Here is a 17094-nt window from a genome sequence, read left to right on the forward strand (position 1 = left end):
TTGTTGGGGGGAGGGTGGTAATGGGGGGAGGATGGGAGGGGAAGCCCATATAGAAGGGGAGGGGAGGGGTTAGGGGGATGTTGGCCCGGAAACCAGGAAGGGAATAACAATCGAAATGTAAAAAAGAAATACTCAAGTTAATAAAGATTAAAAAAAAAAATAGCCCGTTCTGGGTCCTCTACCTTGCAATCCTCCTGCCTCAGTCGCCTAATGCTCAGATTCTAGGTATGCACCATATACTTGCTATTTTAATATCAAACTTAAGGATACATAGACACAACTGAAGATTTTTTTCACCAAATACATTTCAATGAACTTGTTGGTAAACATTTAATCACAAAACCTTTTGAAGGCCAGAATGTTGGCTCAGCAGGTGAGGGTGCTTGTCGCCAAGCCCGACAGACTGAGTTGGACCATTGGAACCTACATAGTAGAAGGAGTGAACCAACTCTTGAAAGATATTCTCTAACTTTCACAAGCATCCCATGGTGTGCTTACATGCATGTCGCACACACAATAATTAAATGTAATACAAGCTATTCATAAAAAAAAAAAAAAAAAAAAAAAAAACACGGAGACAAATTCTGTGCTGCCAAGGCTAGATGTCACCCCACTTCACTGCAGGGTCAAATGATCCACCTATGTCAGCCTCCTTAGTAACTGTGCTTTCAGACACATGCCTGTGTGAGTGTGTGTGTGTGTGTGTGTGTGTGTGTGTTCCTTGCCTGTGTTTTCCTGGCTGATTCTTGGGTGGAGTCCTTTGTGTCAGGGGCACTTTCAGGTTTATTTCCTTGTTACCAGAGCATTTAGGTCAAGGGAACTCTAGGGCTGTGCCTGGGCATGGGTTTAAGCTGAGAGACTTGGTCTACAAAGTCAGGCCCTCAGCCTTTGTTCTTGGAGGAAGGGGCCTTCCTTTTGCCAGCATCTGACTCAGACAACCTTTTTTTGCTGAGCGCACTCTAGCTGAGTGCCCTGGAGGGTCCAGTGTGTTCATCCGTTACAAACCATCTCATTGGCTCTGCCTGATGGGACCCATGAGAAGTATCGAAGCCAATAACCCCAGAGCATTAAAGGTTTTATTTGGAGAATCCATTAGGCACCCGCAGTGTCTTATTTATTTACTGTATTTATGCTATTGAGACAGGTCTCCTTTGGTCCAGTCTGTTATCAAACTCATGTGTAGTAAGGGCTGGCTTTGAACTTGTGATGCTTCTATGAGTGCTGGGATGACAGGCATGTGCCCCCATTCCTGACTCCATCGCTGTCTCATTTAACAGTAACTTACAGTAACTCTGTGAATTTGGTTTTACTCGCTTACACTCCACCAATGAAGAAATAGCAGAGGGTTTAATTACTTTGTCTGAGTTGAGATTCCCAAAGATGAGTAACCCTTAAAACCTACTTAGATTTGTTGTGCACTGAGGGCTAGGCAAAGGCTTTGCCTGAATCATTCTATTTAGCCATCACTCTGATCCTTGGAGGCAAGTTTGAGTATTATCTTCATGTCTTAGAAGAGGGCACAGGGAGGGAGCCATTAAAAAAACCTGGACAGAGCACATACACACTAATGCACATATCTAGGAGGATGTGAGAACGAGCTATGGAGTGGGGAATGGAGTCTTCCATGAAGACCTCACTTGGGCCGGTTGGGTTTACTTTAGTTTTGTCTGAGATACATCTTGGCCTGAAGCTTAGGCTGACTTTGAACTCATAACCTTCTTGTTATAGCCTCTTAAGTATGGGGATTGCAGGCATGCACTACCATGTTCACCTCCAGTCATTATTTAAAGCTCATCTCATATTGATGCCTAGGACAAATGTAATGAGGGTTTTTCTACACGGACACAAGTCTGTGGAGGAGACCTTCTCTTGCTCGGCTTGATTCAAAGGGGAGAGAGACAGCAGGTGTCATTCTGCAGTGTCTTATACATAGCCAACTACTTCACAGCTTGTGAGAGCCACTGTGACCTGAGCCCCTGCCTGGGAGGAGCCCCTGCCTAGGAGGAACCCTGCCTGGGAGGAGCCTGCAGTTATCCAGTTCTTTGGTGAATCTGGCCTCCAACGATTTTTGTCTGACGATGGGCAGAGAGTGAGAATCTTGACAGTGAGTTTGTCACGGAGGAGAGGCCACACTTATTTTCCTCTGGAGCCCTGGAGAGGAATTGGGGGCCTGGTGGGAAGAAACAACTTAGAAAAGGCTCCTCTCTAAATAAAGGCCTGAAAGCCCTTTCCTATTTATTAGGAAGGAACATGGTTATCCCAGAACCAAATGATGTGGTATTCCACTGTGAGACTTTTTAAATTCATGTGGTTTAAAGAACTAGAAAGACAGAATTGATACTAAGGCCAGAAGGAAGACACGTCTTAAACCAAAGGAAGGCAATTTTACATGGGGTTTGGGGAAGCATTCTACATAATTTAGGCAAGCAGAGAGTTTTCCTGTTTGTAATTTTAAAAGGGCTTCCCTCTGAGAGCCCAAAGGGTCACATGAATTAGAATAATTTAGAGAGTCTCATAGGACACTTTTTCCAAGTTGAAGAGTATGATAATGTATTTGTTTAACGCACAGCAGGTCATGGCCTGAGGTTGTCAGGGAGAACATTTCTTCTGTATGTTCTACTTTGAGATTCAAATGTTGAAGAAAAATAGTAAAGCAACCCTTAAAAGCTATAATTCACACAGGCATTTGAGTATTGAGGCCAGCCTGGTCTCCCAGCTATATATACACATATGCATACATATATAAACACATACATATACATATACATACACATACACACATATACATACACATAGACACATATACATAAACATACCCGTACACACATATACATACACATACACACATATACATACACATACACACATATACATACACATACACACATATACATACACATACACACATATACATACACATACACACACATACACTTACACACATATACATACACATACACATACACACATATACATACACATACACATATACATATACATATGACTAGGAAATGAGTCAGAATTCTTTGGCCATTTTTTCATGTATATATCTGTGGCATATGTTTGTTAGTGTGTTCAGACGTATATGGACACATAGGTGTGTGTTTGCACATATGCACATGGGTGTGGAGGCCCAAGGCTCCTGTTGAGTGCCTTTCTTGATTAACCGCCTGTAGTGAGCCATATTGGATTTGGGCCTGGCCGTTTTGTGACTGTATAGCTCAAAGTGGCTACGTGACTCTTGGCCACACATACTCCTCTAAGAGCCTCTCCCATGAATTTACAGCACAGGAAGATAACATTCACAGGATGCTTCAGCCTAAGCAAAAATCAGTTATCTCCTCAGTCAACACCTGGTGTCTCCACCACCTGACCTCATCGCCTGACCTCTTTGCCTCCAGCTATCACTGCCTATGCCCTCATCTCCCCCTCCTTCATGTTTTACAAAGGTCACTCCCCCTACCTGAAAGCCTTAAAAGCTGTAACGTTCATCCCAATAAACGAGACCTTGACAATAGAATCTTGCTTGGTCTCCTTCTTCTCTCGCCCCCTATTAGGCCCAAGGGTAGCGCCCCTTTGGAACCCTGAATAACTGGGTCCCCGCTGGCGGGGACACCCGCCACCTCGTATACTGAGGCTCAGTCTCTCCCTCAGACTGGAGTTCATCAGTCTGACCTGTCAACTCAGCCAGCTTGCTTCAGTAGTCCCCAGTCTGCCTGATGAACAGTGGGGATACAGGTTGAGCTCTCGGGATCTGAACCCTGGTTGTCACACTTGTAAGATGAACACTTTGCCCACTGAGCCATCCCCCAAGCCACATTGTGGCTGTCTTTGCAAGATTATTTTGTCCTAAAGTCATCAGAATTTTTGTGCTGTTTTTGTTTTGTCAAATTGACACAAACTAGAGGCAGCTAGGAAGACAGAACCTCAATTGAAAAAATGTTTTCATCAGATTGATGAAGTCTGAGGGGTCATCTTCCTCACTAATGATTGCTATGGAAGAGCCCAGCACACGGTGGGTAGTGCGAATCCTAGTCTGGTGGTCCTGGGTTCTACAAGAAAGCCAGCTAAGCAAGTCATGGAGAGCAAGCCAGTAAGCAGCATCCTTCCATCAGGATTCTGCCATGATGACCCTCAGCGTTGGACTATAAGCTGTAACATGATATATGACCCTTCCCCCAGTTCCGTTTGTTTATCACAGGAGTAGGGTGCAAACTCATAGTTTTCTTGCACTGTTTCTTGGAACATTTACATACTCTAGTTAGCTGGGCAAAGTGATAGACAGGTTTGGCCCCAGAATTCAGGAGGCAGAGACATTCTGATCTCTGTTAGTCAGAAGCCAGCCTGCTCTACACAGTGAGACCCTGTTTACATAATTAAAGAAACAATCTATAGATAGATAGACAGACAGACAGACAGATAGGTAGATACTCCAAGAACATCTGTGAAGTGCTTGCATTACTTTATTAGAACCACAAAATAAGGTATGTTTCAAATTCATCAGATAAGAAATATTATAATAAATAGAAAATAAATAAATATAAATAGCTCATATGCTTATCATAAGTATAAAATATAACAATAAATATTTTAAATAAGGGGTGACTGAGTGTTTTCATAAACACTTTGGTACAAAAATAATAGCTTATCAGTTCTTGCCCTTCTGCTGACACACTGAGGGAGGACATACTCTCCCCTTAACGATATTTTGATGAAAACTTACAAACAACTTGCAAATATGAGAGACACAATGGAGGGGCCCACGCGGAGGCAGCCGTGCCACCTTTGGGGGTACAGATTCCTACAGGAGCTGAAGGTCATCCAGGCCAGGACTACCTGACTCCTAGCCCTCCTCCTTAGGAGGAGCTCAGATAGCTCATCACCCTGTTGATAGTCATGACGCGGGTGCTGAAGGCATGAAGCAGGATACAGAGCTTCATCTTCACTCTGTAAGGATCTGCTTCTCCCACGGGAGCTTTCTGGTGCAGAGTCTCGCCGCTGTGATTCAGAGACTACAAAGAAACACCAAGCATAGCATACACACAATTTAAAAATGGAAGCATTTGCCTGCAAGGAAGGGATACAGTCAATGCACAGCCCGGGGCCTGCAACCTAGACCCTCGTTACACTCCTACACCCCTCTCGGGTCTACTCCTGCTGTGTTCCTGCAGGAAAAGGGGGAAGAAATACTCCTTTGCGAGCACGTACCTATGTCTTGAGGGATCTCTGACAAGACCCTTAAACTACCCAGAAAAAGTCATCATTAGGATTTCTCAGAAGATAGGAGTCTGTGAGGTGGTGTCTGCAGTAGTAGTGGATTAATTCTTATGAGTTATGTTAAGAAGCCCTGTCCTTTTGGAAGAGGGAGCTGGGGATGGGTGGGGTCTATGCATTAGAGCTCACTATCAGCAACAGATCTATTTCTGGTAGAGATGCCATTTGTGTTAGGAAAATGAGCTAGTACCGTGTTTCCCACTCGATCCTTTCATTTCATAACATAGAATAAGAACTTATGTTTCCGTGATGTTTAATATTTTTGCTTGTTCCTCTCAAAATCTTGAGGGGGGGGAGAGCGAGCTTAAAGTCATCGTACTTTATAACCCGTTCGGTCCCTGGTAGACCTCTTTCTACTACCCGAATCATCTGACTTCTGGGCTTGTCCATACAGAATTCATTACAAATCTCTGTATGGTACGTTGTTTAACACCTGCATCAACGTCACTGTCTTTCAAATAAGTCATCTGGCAATGTGTAAAGTCCTGGGTGGTTTCATGCTAACTTGACACAAGCTAGAGTCATTTAGGGAGAGTGAAACATCAATTGAGAAAAACACCTCCAGCCAGATTGGCCAGTGGGCAAGCTTGTGGTTGTTTTCTTGACTGATGGTTGATGTGGGAAAGCCCAGCTCACCGCCCCGCCCCACCGTGGTCCTGGGTGCTATACAAGGCAAACTGAGCAAGCCATGTGGAACACTCCAGTCACCAAGTTTCCTCTACAGCATCAGCTTCTGCCTCCATTTCCCTGGATGACAGATTCGTATTCTCTGTAAGACGAAATAAACCCTCCCCTCCCCAATTTGCTCTTGGCCATGATGCTTTAGCAAAGAAATAGAAACCCTAGCTGACACAGTATGTATGAAATGAAAAACAACTGCTTTTCAGACAGTGAACTGCTGTCTTCATCCCGTGACTTAGTTGCCAAGATGCTCATCTCTCTCATATGCATATTTCTGCGTTTTGTGCTACTATGGAACGGCAAGTTACCACAGATGCCTAACGCTGTATTTCCTTAGATGGAAGATCACTGTTCATTTTGGTCATGTTTTGGTTCAAAATAGATTATAGTTGGACACCAGCCCCACATGTTTTCCCTAGGAATGTTTGAATAGGTGTGCAGCCTCTAGAGGCTACAAATTTTAAAAAGGACACATGTATGTTTGCATGTATTATATGTACTCACACATGCATATATCTGTGCCTACACTGTGCAGAAGCCAGAGAAGGGGATCCTGTGATTCTCCATCTTATTCCTTGGAGGCAGAGTATCTCCCTGAACCTGGAGGCTTCATGGCTAAACTTGAAGCAAGAAAACCTCAGAGGCCTTCCTGTCTCCTTTCCCAGGAGTTACAGAGCAGTTCAAGACCACACCCTGTTTGTCACATAGGAGCTCCAGGCCAAACTCAAGTCCTCACAGTTGCTTAGCAAGTGCTCTTAGTCACTGGACTGTCTCTCCAGTCCTAATCTCAAACCTTTTAGAGAAGAACATATTTAAAACAAACAAAAAAACCCTTTAAAGGAGACTCTAGTTCAGCCTCTTAAGCTTCCACACCCTCCTCAGCACAGACTTTATTTGCTAGTTGTGGGGATGGTACAAGAAAAAGAATTTGAAAAGAAGCCTGATTTGTATCAGGAGATCACCAATAGACGGCTGCTTGCATTTGCCCTTACTGTAGAGCGTGCCCTCACGGCTGTCTTAGCAAATGTAACCTTGCAAGGCCTTTCACGGGTTGGGATGGGGGTGGGAGGGCATGGTCAGGTCTCTCCCAACCCAAGACATGCTGGTTTTATTGTATCTAATAAAGGAGGCATCCTGATAGGAGGAAGCCTTACCCGCATCAGCTCATCAATAGCCATCAGCATGTTTCTGTCCAGAGTGATCTGCTGGTGATTGTGGCTCTGAAGTGCTGCATTTATGGCCTGGAACTCTGTCTGGTACATCTTCAAGTCCTCATAGATGCTACCAAGGCACAGGGTCTAGACGGCAGGACAAAATGGGGAGGGGGCCATTGAGATGGGCTGGGACTCCATGACCCTGCTGCGTTTCAGAAGAGTGATTGGCTTACCATCATCAACGAAGTCTTATGTGGAGGCAGGCAGCTCCCTCTCTGGAGGAAAGAATGATCAGGCATCAGTGTTATGAATCCATCATGAGGAAGGAACCTTTAGATTGATTACTTACTATTATGGAAGAAGTCTGTTTAGTAGCCAGGCAACTCTCATTCTAGAAGAAAATCATAAACCAAGGACATCATCATCATCATCATCGCCACCACCATCACCACCACCACCATAACCACCACCATCATCATCACCATCACCACCATCATCATTTGTTTTTAAAGAGAGGGTTTCTATTGGAACTTTCCTGGAACTCAAACTCACAGAATTCTCCTGCCACTGCCTTTTAAGTGCTGAGATTAAAGGCACGCACCCCTCCCCATTATTTCTTAACATAAATCTCTCTGATGTTTTTTTCTCAAACTAACTTTTCATTACAGTGAAAAGCATAAGAAACCTCGCCATCATAACTACTCTTGGGTGGATATGTATAGGTATTCTGTGCGTGTGCGTGTGCATGTGTGTGTGTGCGTGTGCGTGTGTGTGTGTGTGTGTGTGTGTGTGTGCGCGCGCGCGCAGTTGTGTGTACCTGTGGAGACCGGAGGGCAGTCTTTGGGGTCTTTCTCAATCACTTCTCCAGGCCTTCTTTTTTTCTGATACAGTTTCTCTCACTGAACCTGTAGCTCACTGATTGATTCAGCTAGACCAGCTGGCCCGGGCATCCTCCTGTCTCTGCCCACCCTGAGGCTGCACAGCTTGCTGGGGATCTGAATTTAGGTCCTCATGCTTGTGAGTAAACACATCACTACCTGAGCTTTACCTGCCACAACCCTACCCCTTTCTTTTTGAAGATGAAATCTTGTTGTGTATCCCTGGCTGGGCTGGAACTCACTATGTATACCAGGCTGGCCTCTTAACTTAACAGAAATCAGCCTTCTTCTACCCACTGGGATTAAAGGTCTATTCTACCCACTAAGTGCTGGGATTAAAGGTCTATTCCACCACACCCAGCTCACAGTTACTGAGTATATCCTTCCGCCCGGAGAAGCATTTGTATGGTTGTGACTTTTTTTCTCTCCCCAAACTCTCACGTTTGAGAGCTACACGTAAATGTCTGGAGACAGCTGAGGTCGGCTGCACAGCCCTTAATCTTTTTTTTTTCCCCGGGGGAAGTCCTCTGTACCTTGTGGAGTTCCAGTGGTAAGCAGGCCTCCAGCGTGCTGGTTTTGTCCCGTGTGATGTCTTCATGATCGATGTCTCCAGCAGTGCAGGAGTAATGTTTCAATTTTTCTCTGGCCTGGGAAAAGCATAAGGAGAAGCTGAGCTGAATCTCTCACCAAGGTGGCTGGCTTCCTCTGAGACCTGCACTCCAGTGGCTCCGCAGAGCCTAGGCTGGCCACTCTGAGCCTCTCTCTTTGGCCTATGGGACACTCACACTTATCATAAGATGAGAAGAAACGGACCTCCTGCGTGCTCTCCCTACCCTTCCCCCCCCTTGCGTGGGCTGTCTGCCAGCAGGATATTTTTCCACACTGGGGTGGCTGCAACAGGCTGTGCTAATCAGCGTCAGCACCACACTGTGATGCCCGCTTCCGGTGGATCCTGTTGTTTTTCCTTTTGCCAAGCAGCTGTGCCCTAGGAATATCTTTTTTTTTTTTTTCAAGTCTAACTTCTAAAGGGGAAACTGTTAAAGTCACAGCTTGACAGCGGTAACACACTTGCAAACCCTAAATACTAGTTGAGCTTTAATTTACATACGCACTGGGCTGTCTCTTACCCCCGGTGTGCTGGAAAGCACCACTGAACGGAATCACACAAGGTATTAAGAAGTCAACAGCTCTCTGATGGAAGGTTGGGATAACCTAACCGTTCCATTCAGCTATGGTCCTGGGGTGTGTGGCAAACAGCAAGCAGTGCTGTGCCTTCCTGGATTCCAAGGTCAACTAGAGAGCAATGGTGACTCAAACTAGGACAGAGTTGAATTCCAACCCCAGTACTGTTATTTGGCAGTGGAAGGGTGAGGAACATCCAGTTAACTTTGAAAGACCTTCATCCTCTCTACCCAAACCTCACTTTAGGAAAACAGTCTCTCCTTTTTGCAGGGATTCCTTAGGGAAACTTCCTTAAGTTTTTTTCCCTTAATTTTAAGTTTTCGTGCCTACACATGTCTGCCTGCATGTAAGTCTGTGCACCGTGTGCACAGTGCCCACAGAGGCCAGAAGATGACAGATCCCCTCTGACCAGAGTTGCAGATGGTCGTGAGCCACCATGTGGGTGCTGGGAAACTCCGGACCTCTGGAAGAGCAGCCAGCTCTCTTAACCACAGAGCCACCTCTCCTGCCTGGGAACCCCACTTAATTATGATTGAGCTTTGAGGAACAATCAGCAGCACATTATGCAAGATTAGAAGGGAAGGAAGGAATTCACCAAGAAGGCCTTGTGGAGTGGAGCTTATCTTGAGGTAGCTACAAGACAACAGGCTAGAAGATCCTTAAGAAAGATTTGAAAACAGAACAGGAAGACAGGAGTCTCCTTCCTTCCCCCTTTGTGCCTTTGTGCTTATGAATGCACGCCCTGTTGGAGATAGAACACCAGTACTCATTCATAATTAAGCCAGAATTCTATAATGGAGCCCCAGCCCTAGCAGCTGCAGGGTATCTGGAAATGCACATTAACATTTGCTGTAGCTTTGTTCCAAAAGTGAGAGGAAACCTTGGCAATTTTACAACAGAAGAGGCTACGTTTGCATTCAGATATGAAACCTGAGAAGAATGAACAGAGCTGTGAATAAAACTGGGTCACACTTGCCCCAGAAAAATGGAGGTTCTGATGTTTGAGTCCTCCTAGAGATGTGTCCATCCAGTGAGGAACCGCACCACTGTGCTGGACATTGGTGAGCAGAAGAGAGAGAATCTAATTCACCTCTACAGCTTGTGAAGTACAGTGTAGCTAGTGACTGTCTCCCTGTTCTACCTGCAGTGAGGCAAAAGCAAGGGGCATCCTGCGACACCGTGTCACACAGCCAGGCAGGCTGGGAGGGACATTTTAAGTACCCACTTTCCTCTGTGAGAAAAGTGTAGAAACAGCCCAAACTGATGCCGTTATGATTTATCACCATTCTTCCTTTCTCTGGAGACAGTTTCCTTTAGATTATGTTTAGAAGGTTTGAGAAGTTTCCTCTACGGTACCTGCCAGCTACCCACGATCTACGGCTTCCCAGCAGATACTAGATAGGTTAGAAGTCATTTCAACAGCGGAGCTTTGAGGTCAGACGACTGGAGAAACTTACCGTCCTCACCATGTCGTCCGTGGTCTTCAGCAGGTTTTGGGACTGGTTAAGACACTTGGCAGGTCCAGAGACTGGTATGACCCTGGCCGAAGTGAGGTGGTTTAGGAGGACAAGGGTGGCCAAGAAGAGGAGGTCTGGAAGGGAAACGAAGGGTGTGTGGAGCTTGTCAGCCTGGTTTTGACCTGTCTCTTTCTTCAGCCATTCTGACTATTTTTGTCATCCATTCCTTCTGACCTCCCTCCACCCATGATTTAACCCCTTCCTCGGGGCTGACAGATGAAGCACGACCTCTCAGATCTTGTTTGGGGACTGGCTTGGATCTGCATTTTCCTTACTCTAGCTTCAAGGCTGGGCTTTAGTTTTCTTCCATGAAGTGGGCATAGCGATACCTCCCCGACCCCGGTTGTTCTACAATGAGGAGACCATGCCAGGTGCAGCACAACTTAGCGCGACCGTCCTTCCCCTCTTCCTTCCCTTGCCCTGCAGTTGCTGGCCGCCCGTTAGTCTCCCTTAGTGGGTCCGGGGCTTCTGTCTGCCCTTTCCTGAGCCTTCGTCCCTGATCAAGTTACCCTGTCAGCCGGCCCTCAGCTACTTACAGCGTGATTGACACATGCTGGACCGGCTCTGAGAGGAGCAGCTGGATGCCGAGGGAGAAGAGGTTGGAGCACTGACCCTGGGGGACACATTTTTATAATTGTCTGGATCGCCGGCAGGACTTTCCCAGGACTGTCTCTTGCTTTCTCTCTCTGTCTCTACATCAGCTTCTCAAGGACAAGAGCGTCGATCGCCCCAGGGGTGGGTGGCGCTTTCGAATTAACTCTCGGAGTGCCCGCCTGAGGAGATTCGGGACGGTCCCATCACCCACCGCACTCAGAGTGAAAGCAAAACCGGCCTGCGAGTAGCTGCTCTTATCCTGGGGCAGGTTTGTCCCGCCCCACTACCCCCTAGCCATAGCACGGTGCCCAGTGCCCCCTTCGAAGAAGTACAAGCTACCCTCTTGTCCCTCCACCGTGGACTCTGAGTCTGACTTTTGCGAATGTCTTTTGCGAATGTGTCCAGCCTTGAACATAGAACGGAACAAAACTAGTGTGGTAGCTATGTATCGCTTAAAACTCGGATCTAGGCAGTTTTGGTTTAGCCCAGTGACTGCACAGTATCTTGGGAGAAAAAGGCCCAGAGAGAGCAAGGCCATCTCTCTGCAGGAGCCTAGGAGCAAAGGCTCCTGAAGCCCCAGGATCTGCAAGGAGACATTACCTGGCTGCCAGTGGGGTGCATTCTGAGCTAATTCTGGAAATGGGGATCACACAGTAGGGGGACAGAGGGGAGATGGGAACAGAGAATGAGTGCTGCAAGCTGTGATACCTACTGATGGGGATGTATTTAGCCTTTCTGGAATTTGAGCATAGAGATATCCTTGGCCGTGCATGACAGAAAGATCCCTTAGCAGCAATGTAGACGCTGGATGCACAGGGCAGCTCAGATCCAAGGGAATAGATGGCAGGATATGACCAACCCACAGTTCCACTGGAGATGAAGAACAAAGGTGAGTTCAAGGGATTCCCAGTGGGCCTGATTGAGCAGGGCCCAGCTCTTATAGCAGAGGTTTGAGAGTTTGAAGCTTGCAATGACAAGTTGTATTTTGGAGGTTTGGGGTAGGAGGTTCCTTGGAACTTTACCCCTTTCTACCCCAAGACAGCCTCACTGGTGTGCAGAGAGAGGAGGTCCTGCTTGGTCATTGACTTGGAGACAGCCATGTGTCTGGCTTCCTCCAGACCTGTCCACCTCCTATTGAGGCAAACCATCTCCATAGTAACAAGCACAAAAGAGAAGAACGTTGCTTCTTCCTTCTGAGCCTGGAGAGAGGAGATCAGTGTCAGCTGCCATGCTGGGAGCTCTCAGCAGGGTGGACCTCTGCTGAAAAGGGCCTAGCAAGGCCAATGAGGAGCCATAGCAGCTCTGATCTGTAAGGTCCCTGACTGGGAACTGGGGACAGGGGACAATCGATGATTGGAATCACTGATGTATATGTAGAGCTGTGCTTGTGTCCAGAAGGTTAAGATGAAGCTTATCCTGAGAGAGCTGTTCCTTCCCTAAGGGCACACCTTTTACAAAACAGTAGTTCTTACATCCAGATGAGCCCAGAGCTTCTGTTCAGTGTGCATTCTTGGCCACCAGATACAGCTCCTGACCCATGGTCTTTAAATATAACTTTAAAAGAGTTCTTGTAGAATTCACACATGCTTACAATGTATTTTGATCATATTTGTCCCCCAGGCCTCCACTAACAATCCTTCACTCTTTTCTAACTATCATTCCCTAACTTACTTAAAAGAAAATCCACTGAGCTTAGTTTGTGCTATTTATACACTCATAAATCAGGAGCGGAGTCAACTAACCAGGTTCCCCTCCCCAACACACACACACACACACACACACACACACACAAATAGCTTAAATGTCCCTCCTGAAGAAGTCATCAAATGTCATAGTCCCTCAGGTAGGGGTGGGGGCTCATGAACTCCCTCATGCTCCATATTGGAATCTTGCCTGTGTCATCCTGCAACTGTGTTGTGCAGACAACCACAGCTGCTGTGGGTTGGTGACTGCAGTGTTGCTGTATTGTCCAGAGAAACACTGTTTCTCCTCAGTCTTCCCTGATCTCTGCCCTTTAACACTTTTCCCACACCCTCTTCCTCAAGTTCAAAAAACCTTGGGGTGAAGGCAATGATACAGACGTCTCATTCCTGGGTAAGCACTGGATGGGTGAGCACTCCACCGCTGAGCATAAGCACTCAGTGGGTATTTATTCTCTGTATCCATTTGCCAAACGTTTTCTGGTGTTTTGACTTTCTTCTGTAATGCTACTTTTCTTTGTTTGATTACTCTTGTGGTTTTTGCCTGGTTAGTCCTAATAGTATTTAGTACATTATTAGAGATGGAGGTCAATGTTATAAGGAAAGAAAAACGAATGTGAGATTTTAATGCTGGAAATGAAAAGGCAAGACCATCATTTTATTGTAATTTGATAGAAGCTGAGTCAGTGAGTGGTACAGACCTGAAATTTCAGCTATGTGTGAGGCCGAGGCACAAATTCAAGGCCTGCCTGGCTACAGGGTAGCAGGCCATCTTGAGCAATTAGATGAGAGCTTAAAACTTAAAACTAGAGACATTTTTTAAAAAGAGGGATGGCGATTTGTCTCAGTGGCAGAGCATTTGCTTAGTACAGCAATCTTGTGTGTGATGCAGAGGACTATTTTCAACTCTTCAGAGGATTATTCATAACAGCCACAGCTTCAGTTTGGAGTGGGTGAATTTATTAAGTTTAAAGCAAGTGAAATTACAATAAATAAATAACTATCAAGTGGCAGTAGAAACAGGGAGAAAATAGGACTACATCATCAACTCAGGAATTCATAACATTCAGGAGAGACAACAGCAGTAACTTGATTGAGAGAGCAGGGCCATAAAAAAAACATCCAGAAGAAACTGACTGGGGAAGTTGAGGCGGTCAGCTGGAGTTCCAGGTTGAGCTTTCTCTCCACGAATCTTTAGCTTGATTAAATCAGCTTTGGAAAGTTCTTAGCTAGGAATTAGCTCTCCAAAGATGCCTCTAGTTTTCAACTTGATCTCATTTCAGGTTTCCATTGACAACCTCCTAGGATTCCAATCAGACATATAGACAACCTCTTGAAACCTTCTACATGTTCAATGATGCTTTTTTGGAATTTCCTCCTCTGTTCCAAGAACTGGAGTCAGGTGTTTCCATTTGCCTGTTTATTGCACGTTTAATGTTCTAAGTTGCTCACCAGTTCGGTGTTCTAGGTTACTCACCAGTTCAATGTTCTAGGTCACTCACCAGTTCAATGTTCTAGGTCACTCACCAGTTCAGTGTTCTAGGTTGCTCACCAGTTCAGTGTTCTAGGTCACTCACCAGTTCAATGTTCTAGGTCACTCACCAGTTCAGTGTTCTAGATCACTCACCAGTTCAATGTTTAGGTCCCTCGACAGTTCTAGGTAACACATACTTTCTTCACTTAGGTCTCAACAACTGAGGTTCTTTTATTGAAGGTTGACTTTAGTTACTGTTTGTGTTTTTATTTTTTGGTGTTACATATTGACTGGTAGACATTACACACACACACACACACACACACACACACACACACATACACACGGTTTACAGTTTATGTTTAGGGGTGTCAGCAGTCAGGCAAAAACCAGAAGCTCCCCAAATCCATCAGGGATTAAGCTGACTTGAGGTTTCATTTCTAAAAGCTAGGATTTATTATTTGTATTTATTTCTACAGTGAGGCTCCCAGAGGTTCTACTGAAAGTAAAAGTGTTTCCTGAGACTTCCCTGCTCTGGTGGGCTCTGAACCCAGTGTTTATTTGTTCATCTCCTCAGGATCACAATTACCTTCACATAATTTCTCAACCACGTTTTGTTCTGTCTGTCCGACACCTACCTGCCCTGCTTACTAATGAGGAAGTGCAAAGAGCAGCTCTGTCTGTACCACGATCTCCATTTTACATTCTCCCTTCAGGATTTTGTCTGATGCCCTGGCTAACTTGCTGTATCTGAATTTCAGCTTTTTTTTTCATTGGGTCTCCCCAAGCCTGACTCTTTCCTGCTAACAGCCATTATCTGCCCAGGGTCTCAGCTTTCGATTCATACCCACTGTGCTTATGAATTGGCAAATGCCTGAGTAGAGCGTGCCAACAGTGGGGGATTTTCCAGGGTGTTCTCCATCGTTCAGAGATGTTGGCTTCTCAAGGCCCTGGCTGTACAGACAGCTTATTAATGCATTTGGAATAGTAGAAATGTTTAAAAAAAGAAGAGAGAAGAAAAGAAAGAAAGAAAGAAAGAAAAACAAGAAAAAGATTCTTTTAGTTGTTTGGAAGGTTTGACTGTAAATGTGATCAAGGTTCCAAAACTGAAGCGTCAACTGCCTATGTTTTTTGTTTTTTGTTTTAAATAGTATACCATTCCCAATGTTCTTGGTAGAGGACAGGCTCTGATAGATGGAGATAATAATAATGTAAGCCGGTACTGTTATTATCCCTGAGATGACTAGTTTTAATTGTCTGCCTGATTGGATTAAGAAATGGCTAGGGGGTTAGTGCAGCCCGTCTTTGATATGTCGGTAATGATGTTTCAGAGACAACTGGGTCATGGATTAATCAATGGATCGATCCCTTGTTGAATACATACTATGATAGCATTATTGGGAGGTAGCAAAGGGGAGAAGACACATAATCAGAGGAAATATGTCATTGGCAGTGGGGGTTGGGATGGGGTGGAGTATGCTTGGGGATATGCGTCATCTGGCTCTTTTTTTTTTTTTAATTTCTGTCCTTTTTTAAACTTCCTGTCTGCCAACAAATTAAGATGCTCCTAAATCCCTTTATCCTGTCACCCTGATATCCTGCTTAACAATGGGCCCAGAAACAGAGCCACTGACCATGGACTAAATGTTCCACAACCATGAGCCAAGGTAAAATCTTCTTCCCTTAAATCCTTTTGTTCAGATATTTTGGTCACAGTTTTACAAAAGTAACGGATACAATTTTCATTTTTACAAACGAGGAAACCCAGGCACAGGGCGGTCCTCTTAGCTAGTGTAAGCAGCCACCACTGAGGTTTGAATCTATATGGTGAAACCTTCCTTTTCACACCCTGAAGTTCTGTACACAACTAGGCATGTGGACGTTCTCTGTAAAGCATTTGGGTTTGCCCTTAACACCGAAGTACAGCCCGTACCCCGGACTGGGAAGGGACACCTCACAACTGCCCGGAACTCCACCCTCAGGGGATCAAGGCTGTCTTCTGGCCTCTGCACCCCTGTGTACATATCCTTACACTGACATGCATATATAAACACACAATTTGAAAACTGGAGGGGAACCCTACCCCTAAACAAAGAGTGATGAAAGGTGGCCAAGGAATGCTGAACCTGGGAGAACTAATTCTCTCCAGGGATGAGGCTTTTCATAGGTTATCCAATATCAACCGGTCATCCCTTACTCATACACATACATGACACAGAAGATGGAGTCAGCAGGTTATGTCCATACTTATGCATGTAGATGTAATAATACCAATTAAAGAAAAGTGACCATGAATCTGGAAGCGGTGGCAGGGCAAGACAGGTAAGTTTGGAGGAAGGAAAGGGGGGGGGGCTGTAATTATATATTAGTTTCTTTTTTTTTTTTTTTTAAGAAAATGAGAGTTGTGCTTGTGTAGTCCAGGGTGAAGAGGTAGTTGAGAGCAAAGTCTCTCTGGTGCTTTCTGGGCTGAGCTGGGTCCCTCCATGCACCGTGGAAGAAGCTGTAGCCCTCTCTGGGCAATTCTAGATTGTAGTGACCCCCTAACCCATTTTTGCCAGGAAAGGCAGTCTGAACCTGCAGTTTATTATCGCATACCTTTGTTTACTCCATGACCCACTGCTTGGGAAATTCATGGAGAAT

The 17094-nt window shown here is 45.4% G+C and overlaps 1 protein-coding gene across 1 annotated transcript; it reads right to left on the reverse strand.

Moving 5' to 3' along the window:
• Positions 1 to 4445: 4445 nt before the first annotated feature.
• Il12a (interleukin 12A) lies at positions 4446 to 11381 on the reverse strand. Its single transcript, XM_032898270.1, has 7 exons — positions 11223 to 11381; positions 10627 to 10760; positions 8521 to 8634; positions 7459 to 7500; positions 7343 to 7384; positions 7110 to 7253; positions 4446 to 5012 (listed from the first exon to the last, which is right to left on the reverse strand). Exons 1-7 carry the CDS (start codon positions 11236 to 11238, stop codon positions 4857 to 4859), a joined length of 648 nt encoding a protein of 215 aa, XP_032754161.1. The 5' UTR covers positions 11239 to 11381; the 3' UTR covers positions 4446 to 4856.
• Positions 11382 to 17094: the final 5713 nt, after the last annotated feature.

This window comes from Rattus rattus, chromosome 3 (genome assembly GCF_011064425.1).
Source record: "Rattus rattus isolate New Zealand chromosome 3, Rrattus_CSIRO_v1, whole genome shotgun sequence".
NCBI classification, from domain to species: domain Eukaryota; kingdom Metazoa; phylum Chordata; class Mammalia; order Rodentia; family Muridae; genus Rattus; species Rattus rattus.